Source organism: Oncorhynchus kisutch, unplaced genomic scaffold (genome assembly GCF_002021735.2).
Source record: "Oncorhynchus kisutch isolate 150728-3 unplaced genomic scaffold, Okis_V2 scaffold2415, whole genome shotgun sequence".
Lineage (NCBI taxonomy): Eukaryota > Metazoa > Chordata > Actinopteri > Salmoniformes > Salmonidae > Oncorhynchus > Oncorhynchus kisutch.
Window position 1 is genome coordinate 3118 of NW_022264360.1, and position 12543 is coordinate 15660.

A 12543-nucleotide genomic window follows, 5' to 3' on the forward strand; every position below is an offset into this window, starting at 1 on the left:
AGGAAGCCTGAGAATCAGCCCCAAAAATGTCTTGGGGGCGGGGCTCAGGGAGAGTGTGGCAGAGTCAGGAGTGAGACCTGAGCCAACTCTCCCTGTTTATCGTGAGGAGCCTAGGAGGAGACCAGAGCCGGTGTTGGAGGTGAGCGAAACAGAGACTGTGAAGGAGTTAATGGGGAAATTGGAGGAGAGAGAAATGAGGGAGTTGCTGTGTTGGTGCTTTTGCATGGAATTCGCCCGACGGAACGTGTCGGGGATTTGATGGCACCTGGGTTAGCGCTCCATACTCGTCCTGAGGTGCGTGTTAGTCGGCTGGTGAAGTTGGTGCCAGCCTCACGCACCAGGCCTCCTGTGCACATCCCTAGCCTTACACGTCCTGTGCCAGCACTGCTCTCAAGATCTCCAGTACGCCTTCACGGTATAGCCCATCCTGTGCCACCTCCACACTCCAGCCCTCCGGTAGCAGCTCCCCGCACCAGGCTTCCTGTGCGTGTCCTCGGTCCAGTAACACCAGTACCAGCACCACGCATCAGGCCTACAGTGCGCCTCGCCTCTCCAGCGCTGCCGGAGTCTCCCGCCTGTTCAGCGCTGCCAGAGCTTTCCTCCTCTACAGTGCTGCTGGATTCTCCCGCCTGTTTTGCGCAGCCAGAGCCTTCCTCCTCTCCTGCGCTGCCGGAGTCTCCCGCCTGTTCAGCGCTGCCAGAGCTTTCCTCCTCTACAGCGCTGCTGGATTCTCCCGCCTGTTTAGCGCAGCCAGAGCTGTCAGTCTACGTGGAGCAGCCAGAGCTGTCAGTCTACGTGGAGCAGCCCGAGCTGCCAGTCTACATGAAGCAGCCCGAGCTGCCAGTCTGCAATGAGCTGCCAGTCTGCAATGAGCTTCCAGTCTGCACGACGCTGTCAGTCTGCACGACGCTGTCAGTCTGCACGACGCTGTCAGTCTGCAAGGAGCTGTCAGTCGGTAAGGAGCTGTCAGTCGGTAAGGAGCTGCCAGTCGGCACGGAGCTGCCAGTCTGTAAGGAGCTGCCAGTCTGTAAGGAGCTGCCAGTCTGCAAGGAGCTGCCAGTCTGCACGGAGCCGCCAGAGCTGCCAGTCTGTAAGAAGCCGCCAGAGCTGTCAGCCTACATGGAGCAGCCAGAGACGCCAGTCAGCGTGGAGCAGCCAGAGCCGCCAGTCAGCATGGAGCAGCCAGATCTTTCAGTCTGCCAGGATCCGCCAGTCAGCCAGACTCTTCCAGATCCGCCAGGCAGCCAGACTTTTCCAGATCCGCCAGGCAGCCAGACTCTTCCAGATCCGCCAGTCAGCCAGACTCTTCCAGATCCGCCAGTCAGCCAGACTCTTCCAGATCCGCCAGTCAGCCAGACTCTTCCAGATCCGCCAGTCAGCCAGACTCTTCCAGATCCGCCAGTCAACCAGACTCTTCCAGATCCGCCAGTCAGCCAGACTCTTCCAGATCCGCCAGTCAGCCAGACTCTTCCAGATCCGCCAGTCAGCCAGACTCTTCCAGATCCGCCAGTCAACCAGACTCTTCCAGATCCGCCAGTCAACCAGACTCTTCCAGATCCGCCAGTCAACCAGACTCTTCCAGATCCGCCAGTCAACCAGACTCTTCCAGATCCGCCAGTCAACCAGACTCTTCCAGATCCGCCAGTCAACCAGACTCTTCCAGATCCGCCAGTCAACCAGACTCTTCCAGATCTGCCAGTCAACCAGACTCTTCCAGATCTGCCAGTCAACCAGACTCTTCCAGATCTGCCAGTCAACCAGACTCTTCCAGATCTGCCAGTCAACCAGACTCTTCCAGATCTGCCAGTCAACCAGACTCTTCCAGATCTGCCAGTCAAACAGACTCTTCCAGATCTGCCAGTCAAACAGACTCTTCCAGATCTGCCAGTCAACCAGACTCTTCCAGATCTGCCAGGATCTGCTGAAAACACCAGCCAGCCAGGATCTGGTAGATCTATCTACCTGCCTGAGCTTTCTCTCACTCCCGAGCTTTCTCTCACTCCCGAGCTTTCTCTCACTCCCGAGCTTTCTCTCACTCCCGAGCTTTCTCTCACTCCCGAGCTGCCTCTCACTCCCGAGCTGCCTCTCACTCCCGAGCTGCCTCTCACTCCCGAGCTGCCTCTCACTCCCGAGCTGCCTCTCACTCCCGAGCTGCCTCTCACTCCCGAGCTGCCTCTCACTCCCGAGCTGTCCTTCAGTCCCGAGCTGTCCTTCAGTCCCGAGCTGTCCTTCAGTCCCGATCTGCTCCTCAGTCCAGTGGGGTTCTGGGTGAGGACTACTAGGCCATGGTCGGCGGCGAGGGTGGTCTATCCAGGGACGCGAGGAGAGGGGACTAAGACATTAACTGAGTGGGTTCCACGTCCCGCGCCGGAGCCGCCACCATGGACAGACGCCCACCCGGAACCCTCCCTATTGTTTTGAGGTGCGTTCGGGAGTCCGCACCTTAGGGGAGGGGTTCTGTCACGCCCTGGTCTAAGTATTCTGTGTTTTTCTTCATGTATTGGGTCAGGCCAGGGTGTGGCATGGAGTTTTTGTATTGTGGTGTGTTTTGTCTTGGGGTTTGGTGTGTATGTTTTTGGGATTGTAGCTAGTGGGGTTATCTAGCAAGGTCTATGGCTGTCTGGAGTGGTTCTCAATTAGAGGCAGGTGCTTATCGTTGTCTCTGAATGGGAACCATATTTAGGCAGCCATATTCTTTGAGTTTGTCGTGGGTGATTGTCCTATTTGTCCTGAGTGTCTTGATGTCCTTGTTTGATGTTAGTTGACACAAGTATAGGCTGTTTTCGGTTTTCGTTTCGTTTATTGTTTTTGTAGTGTTCGTGTTTAGTCGTGTTTACGTTTGTTTAAATAAACATGGATCGCAATCGACACGCTGCAGTTTGGTCCGACTCTCCTTCACCACACTTAGAAAACCGTAACACCAAAAGCTTTGCACCCCTGGATTGTACCATATTTGCATTATCACAATATATACAGTACCAGTCAAAAGTCTGGACACACCTACTCGATTAAGGGTTTTTCTTTATTTTTACAATTTTTTACAGTTTAGAATAATAGTGAAGACAAACTATGAAATGGCACAATTGGAATCCTGTAGTAAGAAAAAAGTGTTAAACAAATCAAAAATATATTTTATATAGGTTTGGATAATGGGACAATTTGTGGAAGTCCGGATCTACCCCTTAGTGAGTGTTAATTGACCCCTCTCCCTCTTTACCTCAGCCCACCGACCACCAAGGCATTCATCACACGGGTAGGGGTGCAGCTCTGCACCATGTGACCCAGGGCAAAGTTGGCGCCCTGCCGGATGAAGGCGTTGGCCTCGCTGGCTTTGTGCAGCAGCACGCGTGCCGTCCCCTCCACCTCACTGTCCATGGCCCTCTGGAGGTGGACGTACATGTCCCCCAGTGTGGCCATGGCAGCACAGGACACTGCAGAGCGCAGGTTCTTCACCTGAATCATAATAACACACACAGGCCCAGCTATTAATGTTGAGCAGAACAACCCACGAACATCAGAAACATGACACAATTTGACTTGTTCTCCAAATGTAGCAGATTTGTGCAGATGAATGAATAGGGCAGTGAATGAATACAGCTACCTCATTTATAATGGCAAGGCAGATATCATGGAGTTTAGGCATCAGTATGTCCATGTGGTTCTGAGCCATCACACGGAGAGAGGTCAAGCCCTCGATCTTCTTCTCCCTGCAATTCAGTGAAAGAAACGTAAGCATTTTCCACAACATTTTCCAAAAACATTATAATGACGTTCATCAATTAGGACTCTGGTCTCTTAAATTCAGAAGTTTCTACGCTCTGTAGCTCAAATCTACATTTCCAAGGACACTACACTGTGCTTCCTTTAGCCTAGTTCCATTGGTCTGGTCTACAGTGAATGCTCACCAGTCATCAGAGGCAGAGTGGAGCAGCTTGAAGGTCTTAGTCAGGGCCTGCTCTGGGTTGGACAGGGCCTGCAATCTGGCCTGGTTCTTAATTTGACCCTTTGGCTCACTGGCTGCCATCTTGTCTATGGGTTGACAGCAGACATCTATCTCTCTATGAACTGTATGTATTTATTTATGTATTTACTCATTTCCATATCTGTTTGTAGCTTTTAACACTAGTTCATTATGATATCATTTTAAATTTAGCACATATATTTTTGGTGCTCTCCCTGTTCAGAAGAAGGGTCCAATTAGCCTTGAGTAAAGGTTATCTCACTGTGAAACAGGCAAATCAAGTGTGACCCTGGGCTAAAGCCATTTGTGTCTCTTCCCTTCCTACTGTTTTTCTATCAATCTACCTAGCTTCATCTCCCTGTCTAATTTACATTCGTGTGAGTACATGAGAGGGACTGACCTGAGCCGGTGGCAGCCTTTGGCAAGCTAAGGAACCTTATAGGCCGAGGCAGTTTGCTCCTGGGCTTGATAGGAGGGGGGGCAGGCCTGGGTGGGCTGTCACGCAACTTTGCCCGGGGTCCCAACATACAAGTAGTCACGGAGCTCTGCAGGGGTGTTCATATCCACTGAGCTCAGGCTTCCCAGAGAGCTGGTGGCTATTTCCCCCATGGACATGGCCGAGCCCAAACTTCTCCTGCCCACGGCCTTCACCTCATGTACCACCTTTGGTATAGACCAGAAAAGAATGCTCCCATCATAGAAATACATATAGAACTAGTATATACATAAACTAATACAGAGAGATCCTGTATTCTAGGATCTATTCTATCATGCTGTCAAAGAGAGTATCCTTTCTAACCTGTACCCCCGCACACTGACTTGGTACCGATACCCCCTGTATTTAGCCTCGTTATTGTTATGTCATTGTGTTACTTTAATTATTATAAATTTTTACTTAAGTTTATTTGGGAAATATTTTCTTAACTCTTCTTGAACTGCACTGTTGGTTTCACGGTAAGGGCCACACTTGTTGTGTTCGGCACATGTGACAAATACATTTTGATTTGATTTTAAGACATGGAACAACTATCTGTTTTGGCAATTTATCGGTCCAAGTATAATTCTGAACTGCAAACTTTCACATTTACAATAAATTCGAAGTCCATCCTACCTTCCAGGCCTCCTCCTTCAGGTGAGCCTCGATGTCCCTCACCTCCTTCATCAGGTCAATGGGTCCGTTGTTGTCAGCACAGCCTTGGTCCGACTGGACTTTCAGGGCTTCGACTCCCGCCTGCCCTTCTTCTTCTTGCCCCTCTTGGAGGGAGCTCCAGTTGGAGGGACGGGAACAGGCCACACGCTAATGCTGCTGAATGATTTATTTACCTGGATGGACTCCAGAGAGTTTAGATCCGGGTCGAACTTGGGCTCCGTCCACCCCCACCACGTTCTTCAGTGGGGCCAGAGCTATGTGTTCAAGCCTTCGTGGCAAAGGCCTTGGTGGAGCTTTCGGCCGCGGAATGCACTGAATAGAGGGGACGAAGTGGTGCGCGAAGGTGCTGCCAACCCCGATGAGAGCAGTCCGGACATAATTCTCATGGATAGCACTTATCTTTCTTTGCTTTGCTTCCATGGCCTCTCTCTCAGCTCTCTGCATCTGCAGAAGTCTGGCATCACTGATGAAGCCACGATGGCCCTCTGGGATTGGGTAGCTCTCCTGATAGCCCTGGATCACAATGGTACAGTATGAAATGTATAGCAGAAGTGAAGTAGGCAAAATAGTTTCTACAGTGTGTCATAAAAAAAATGTAAGCTAAAGATTTTATGGATGTAGGCATACTGTATGTCTATGAAACCACAAAATAAACAGTGATATTTTTGGAAAAACGTTTGAAAAACTGATGAGCCTTACAAAACTTGATTTTCTCCCTCGATAAGCCATTGATGATAAATATTAACACTCTCAAAATAAGAACTTAACCTCTTTCCTTTTTAATCGGTAGTTCAGAAAGGTTAACCTATCTCTGTGAGAGATCTATCATTGAAATGAGTGGAAATTAAATGTTGCTTGTCAGATGGAACCAGCAATGATATCATGGCAAGGCTTCCGTTACATTGTGATGTCATAATGGGGTCTGTTGACAGTGCTGAGCACATCAGCACATGGTGAACATTCATGAAAGCTTTTTGATTCCCATATAAAATCATAAATGTGTACTATTTGTACAATATATATATATATATATAAACTCAGCCAAAAAATAAACGCCCCTTTTTTAGGACCCTGTCTTTCAAAGATACTTGGATTTTTACAAATTAACTTCACAGATCTTCATTGTAAAGGGTTTAAACACTGTTTCCCATGTTTCCCACGCACAATCCCTACATCAGTGCTCAGACTTTCCGCAATAAGCTGAGAGGCTGAACTGAGGGCTTGTAGGCCGGTTGTAAGGCAGGTCCTCAATAGACATCACCGGCAACAGCGTCACCTATGGGCACAAACCCACCGTCGCTGGACCAGACAGGACTGCCAAAAAGTGCTCTTCACTGACGAGTCGCGGTGTTGTCTCACCAGGGGTGATGGTCGGATTTACATTTATCGTTGAAGGAATGAGCATTACACCGAGGCCTGTACTCTGGAGCGAGATCGATTTGGAGGTGGAGGGTCCGTCATGGTCTGGCGCAGTGTGTCACAGCATCATCGGACTAAGCTTGTTGTCATTGCAGGCAGTCTCAACGCTGTGTATTACAGGGAAGACATCCTCCTCCCTCATGTGGTACCCTGCCTGCAGGCTCATCCTGACATGACCCTCCAGCATGACAATGACACCTGCCATACTGCTCGTTCTGTGCATGATTTCCTGCAAGACAGGGATATCAGTGTTCTGCCATGGTCAGTGAAGAGCCCGCATCTCAATCCCATTGAGCACATCTGGGACCTGTTGTATTGGAGGGTGAGAGCAAGGGCCATTCCCCACAGAAATGTCTGAGTACTTGCAGGTGCCTTGGTGGAAGAGTGGGGTAATTGTCTGTGAGTATAACAGAACTGATATTGCAGGCGAAACCCTGAGGAAAATCAAAACAGGAAGTGGCTTCTATTTTGAAAACTCCATGTTCCCTAGCCTCATTTTGCTCCATTTAAAGGGATATCAAGCAGATTCCTTTTCCTATCGCTTCCTCAGGGTGTCAATAGTCTTCAGACATAGTTTCAGGCTTTTATTTTGAAAAATGAGCCAGAAAGATAACATTGCGGCAAGTGGTCACATGAGTTTTGCTCGTGCATGCCTGATCTCGTCTGATCTCGGAAGCTAAGCAGGGTCGGGCCTGGTTAGTACTTGGATGGGAGACTGCCTGGGAATACCAGGTGCTGTAAGCTTTTTGTCACTGCCTTGTGGCATTTCAACTCTTTGTCCGCTTTTTCCCACAAGGCTGAAATATGTGCCCTCGCTTTGAAATAAGTAAGCAAGGTTAGTTTGTATTTCATCCAACAATCTGTGCTACAAATTATGGCTACAGTATATGCAATTTCTTCCACTTTTTGAGTGACACAAAGATGCTTATCTAAATGGTGAAAATGCAACAGCTGTTAATCAGACTCACTTTGACTTTATATAGTGCACCAAGAGATATTTTCTCGCTTACGACCACACCGGCCTGAGTGAGCACTTCCTGTTTGGAAAGTTTGACAGGTGTTGGTAATTAAGTCGTGAGTGAGTGTTTGTTTGCTTGAGAGCTTTTTTGGTTATTTTCATCGTTTTTTGGAGTATAATTTAGATTTTTGCATTTGAACAAGTTTAAGTTTGGTTCGTTTTTTCCCCCTTTGCAGTTTTGCTGCTTGGGGGAAGAGTTTTTTGGGTGTTAATTTTCTTTACTATGACAGACAACATGGCAATGGCTAATGGAATGGATAAGGACAAAGAAAATGCTCAACGGAAGAAAAATGGAGATGAAGGAGAGATGAAATATGGTAAAGAATTTACGGTGGCAGTGGAGTTGATGGTAGAAGATAGGGTCACGACGATGGAGTTACTACGTGCAATTAAAGAGGTGTGTGGAGAGGTGGTGGGATGTAGAGTAAAAGGAGAAAGAAAGTACGAGGTCACGATGAGAAATGGAAAAGGAAAAGAGCGCTTAATGGATGGCTTTATGATTAAAGAAACAAGAATTATGGCAAGAGACATGGTTTCCAATGAACTTATAGTCTCTTTCATGAATCTGCCTGTGTATATGGAAGACAACGCTATATTGGCCAAGCTATGTAGCTGGGGTGTATCAGCAGTCTCTGAAATCAGGAGGAGAGTTTGCCCAGGGACGGAGATAGCAGATGGCATGAGATACTGCAAAGTGAAATTTACTGACACTGTGAAATCATTGCTGTACTCTACAAAGTTTGACACACTTGAAGGAGGAGAGTACTTTAGAGTTATTCATGATAAGCAGGTCAGAGTTTGTAGGCTTTGTATTCAGCCTGGTCATATTTTGAAGGACTGCCCTGAATTAAAATGTTATAAGTGTGGGAAGCAAGGGCATTATGCAAGAGAATGTTTAGGTGGAAAGGAAAGGGCATTTTGCGAAGGATGTCGCATGAGAACTGACGAGTGCAACTGTGGAGAGGTTGTGAATGAGGAGAGGAGCCAAGATCTTTTTGTGGAGACTGATGTATCACCGAGACCAGAAGAAGATGATGGAGGAGAGGACGTGGTGGAGGGTGGAGAGACGGAGAACGCAAGAAGGGAGAAAATCGAACAGAAGACGAACGAAATAGGGAGCAGTATAGACTCAGAAATAAGAAGAGGGAGTTTTCAGGAGGAGAAGGGGAGTGGGCTGGATGGAGGAACTGGGGACTCACAGATTTTGGGGGGGACCTCGGGCTATGTGGGTGCCTCGGAAGAAGGTGAAGTGGAGGGGAGTGGGATGCTGACAATAATAAAGGAGACACAAATGGATACAGGAAGCACAACAGGCACCGGAAAGAAGTGTTTAAGTTTCAATTTCAGATTCAGATGACATGGAACAGATTGACAGAAAATGGGGAGGCTACAGGAAGAGGAAAGCGGCGGCGGAGGTGAAAAAAGGACAGAAAAGGAAGAAAACATGACAACAGAGAGGTAAATGAGAAAATATTTATTATTTTTACTATTTATCGGAATGGTTAATTTTATGTCAATAAATGCGAATGGTTTAAGAACAATGGAAAAATTTCAAAGAATAGTCAAAATGAAGAATTCTGATATTTTATGCCTTCAAGAAACACATTGGGACAATATATGTATTTTAGAAGTTTAAAAAATATGGAGAGATTTTACTTTTGTTAACAATGGCAGGGGTAATTCATGTGGTGTTGCTATTTTATTGAAGAAGGATGTGGTAGAGAATGTGAAACATATATATAATGATAATAATGGGAGGATTTTAATTTTGGATTTTGAATATATGAGTATGGTTTTTAGAATTATAAATATTTACGCGCCTAATAATGAAATAGAGCGCAAAGATTTATTTTTAGAATTAGGGAAATGGTGTGAGGGGAATTGTATTGTAGTTGGGGATTTTAATGTTAAAATGGATAGACTGGATATGACAAGAGGAGCTATTTTTAGAAGTGATGTATCTAGGGGGGTTTTAAAGAAGATGATGTTAGAAAAAGGAATAATTGATATGTGGAGAGAGGAAAATCCAGACAAAAGAGAATTTTCTAGAAGGCAGGTGGTTTTAGGGGATTTGAAACAAACAAGGATAGATCTGGTTTTAGTAAAAGAAGGTTTAAGGAATTTTATGAAAGATATTAAGTATGTTTTACAACTTTTAGTGATCATGCAGGTTTAACATTTTCAGTGGGTTTAGATAAGGAAAGAACAGGGGGTGGAATATGGTGTATGAATGCAGGGTATTTAGAAGATGAGGAATATGGGAAACAAATTAAATCTTTGATAGCATGTGAAATGGAGGATAAGCAGAAAGAGAATGATAAGTGTTTATGGTGGGACAAGGTTAAGGAAAAAATAAAAGGTTTTAGTATAAGATATGCAAGGAAAAAGAGAGGAAAGATGAAAAGAGAAGAAAATGAGTTGAGGGCTAGATTGGATGAAGAAATGGGGAAGTGTGACAGTGAACTTAATCATAATATAGAAACGTTTTTAGATTTAAAAGCAAAACTGAGTAAATATGAAATAGATAAGTGTAAGGGTGCAATTATAAGAAGTAAGGCAAAGTATGTTTTGGAGGGGGAGAAATGTACTTCATTTTTTCTTGGTTTAGAGAAGAATAAACAGAGGAGAACATATATGAGAGATTGAAAATGTAAAGGGTGAAGTTGTCAATGATTATGTAGAGATATTAGAAACAGTGCAGAATTTTTACAAGGATTTATTTAAGAAAGGGGAGGTGGATGAGGGGTGTGTAAAGGAGATATTGGATAGTGTGGATGTGCAAATTGATGTTGAGGATAAACAAATGTGTGTTGGGAAGATAACAGTGAATAAAGATAAAGATGCGATAAAGGGGTTACAAGTAAATAAGAGACCTGGAGTGGATGGAATAATTGCAGAATTTTATAAAATATATGAACGTTTTTTAGCAGCTATTTTATTGGAGGTTTATCAATATATGGAGGATAATAATAGTGTTTCAGAATCTATGGTGACAGGGCTGATAACGATTTTATATAAAAATAAGGGGAGCAAATTGAAACTGGAGAATTATAGGCCAATTAGTTTATTAAATTCGGATTATAAGATTTTAGCTAAGATACTGGCAAATAGAATGAAGCAAGTTTTAAATGATATTATAGCACCTACACAGAATTATAGTGTGCCTGGTAGAGATATTGCTGATACAATTAATACGATTAGAGATGTGATAAATAAAATGAATCATGATAAGATAGGGGGAATAGTGTTAAGCATAGATTTAAATAAAGCCTTTGATAGGGTAGAACATGATTTTATGTTTAGGGTAATGGATAAATATGGTTTTGGTAATAGAATAATAGGATGGATAAAATTATTATATAAGAAGGCAAAAAGTAGGGTGAAGTGTAATGGAGTTTTAACTGATTCTTTTATTCTTGAGAGATCTGTGAGACAGGGGTGCCCTTTATCAGCTTTATTATTTGTTTTATCGGTAGAACCTTTAGCAGCATTTCTTAAAAAAGATCATCTTATAAATTGTGTACAGACTCCACAAGGAGGTTTTAGTTTGATTCATCAATACGCAGATGATACCACTATAACAGTTAGAGATGAGGGAAGTGTTAAAAGGGTGATGGAGTGTTTTAAAGTATATGGACAAGCATCAGGGGCAAAGGTTAACATGGAGAAGTCAGTTGTAATGTATATTGGGAAGATTAATGAGGGAAATTTTACTTTTAAGGTGGTAAACGATTATTTTAAGGTGTTAGGAGTTTTTTTAGGGGTGAAGGAAATGGAAGCTAGGGATTTGACATGGAGTGGTGTAATAAATAAAGTTAGAAAGGTGGTAAATATGTGGAAGGGGAGGTCTTTGAAGTTAAAAGGGAAAGTCATTGTGATAAATTCCTTGTTGATGTCAATTTTTATTTACGTAATGAATGTTTTGGATATGCCAGAATGGGTTTTATCTGAAATGAATAAGATTTTAGTAAATTTTTTATGGGATGGGAAGGGGGTGAAAATAGCTTTTAAAACTTTGATTGCAGGTTATGAGGAGGGGGGTTTGAAGTTGGTAGATTTAAGTGTAAGGAAAACAGCAATTAGAGTAAAAATGGTACGGAAATATTTATTTGGTGAATTGGATTATGGGTGGAAAAGGTTTTTTAAAGATTATTTGCAAGAGGTAGGGAGGGTGGGGGACAATGGTTTATTGATGAGTATGAAGAAGGAAATGGTAGGTAATATATCGTTGTTTTATAGAGAAGTATTGGAGGCTTGGGGGCAATTTTTACCAAATATTTCTTATGAATGTACCATTTTAGAAAATATTTTAAATCAGCCGATATTTTTAAATCCAAAGATAAAGTGTAATAATATGACGTTGTTTTGTAAATATTTTATGAGGGCTGGGATGAGGCAGATAGGTGACATAGTATATGAGGTAATTCCTGGGTTCCTTCCGTTTCAAGCAATATATGATAATGTGGTTGAAATAGATGAAGAGATAAGTAAAACTACTGTGGAGAATAATTACAAGAAAATATTAGAATGTATTCCTGGGGAGTGGGTGATTTTAATAAATAAAGAGGTGGCTAAAAGATCGAGGGGTTTACCGGTTTTATATTCTGAAAGTAATGGGGAGAAACATGATTTATCAGGTTTAAAAGTTAAAATGGTTTATAGTAAATGTATTTTAAAAGAGATAAAAGTTCCTGCTTCGGAAAAAGTGTGGTCTAGGGTGTTTGCAAATATGGATGTGAAATCAATATGGAAGAATGTCAATGTAAAATATAATTCTATAGAGTGTGAAGACAACGATTTTAAATTGAAACATAATAGGATTTTTACAAATGTGGTTTTGCATCAAATAAATAGGGATATCAAAAGAGAATGTGATATTTGTGGTATTGAGGTGGAACATTTTATGCACTTTTTTGTTGAATGTAGCAGGTGTTAGAAATTAGATATGTAGACGGGCGAGTCGGTCAAGGATCGATTCAGACAAGGTGGTAAATT

The 12543-nt window shown here is 43.7% G+C and overlaps 1 protein-coding gene across 1 annotated transcript; it reads right to left on the bottom strand.

Moving 5' to 3' along the window:
- Positions 1 to 3198: 3198 nt before the first annotated feature.
- LOC116370020 (TOG array regulator of axonemal microtubules protein 1-like) lies at positions 3199 to 4086 on the bottom strand. Its single transcript, XM_031819655.1, has 3 exons — positions 3906 to 4086; positions 3602 to 3707; positions 3199 to 3453 (listed from the first exon to the last, which is right to left on the bottom strand). Exons 1-3 carry the CDS (start codon positions 4022 to 4024, stop codon positions 3214 to 3216), a joined length of 465 nt encoding a protein of 154 aa, XP_031675515.1. The 5' UTR covers positions 4025 to 4086; the 3' UTR covers positions 3199 to 3213.
- Positions 4087 to 12543: the final 8457 nt, after the last annotated feature.

Coding starts and splice junctions, on each gene's coding strand:
- LOC116370020 (XM_031819655.1), bottom strand. CDS start 4,024: ATGGCAGCCAGTGAGCCAAAGGGTCAAATTAAGAACCAGGCCAGATTG. Junction 3,708..3,905: donor CACTCTGCCTCTGATGACTG/GTGAGCATTCAC, acceptor ACTGAATTGCAG/GGAGAAGAAGATCGAGGGCT. Junction 3,454..3,601: donor GCCTTGCCATTATAAATGAG/GTAGCTGTATTC, acceptor ATTATGATTCAG/GTGAAGAACCTGCGCTCTGC.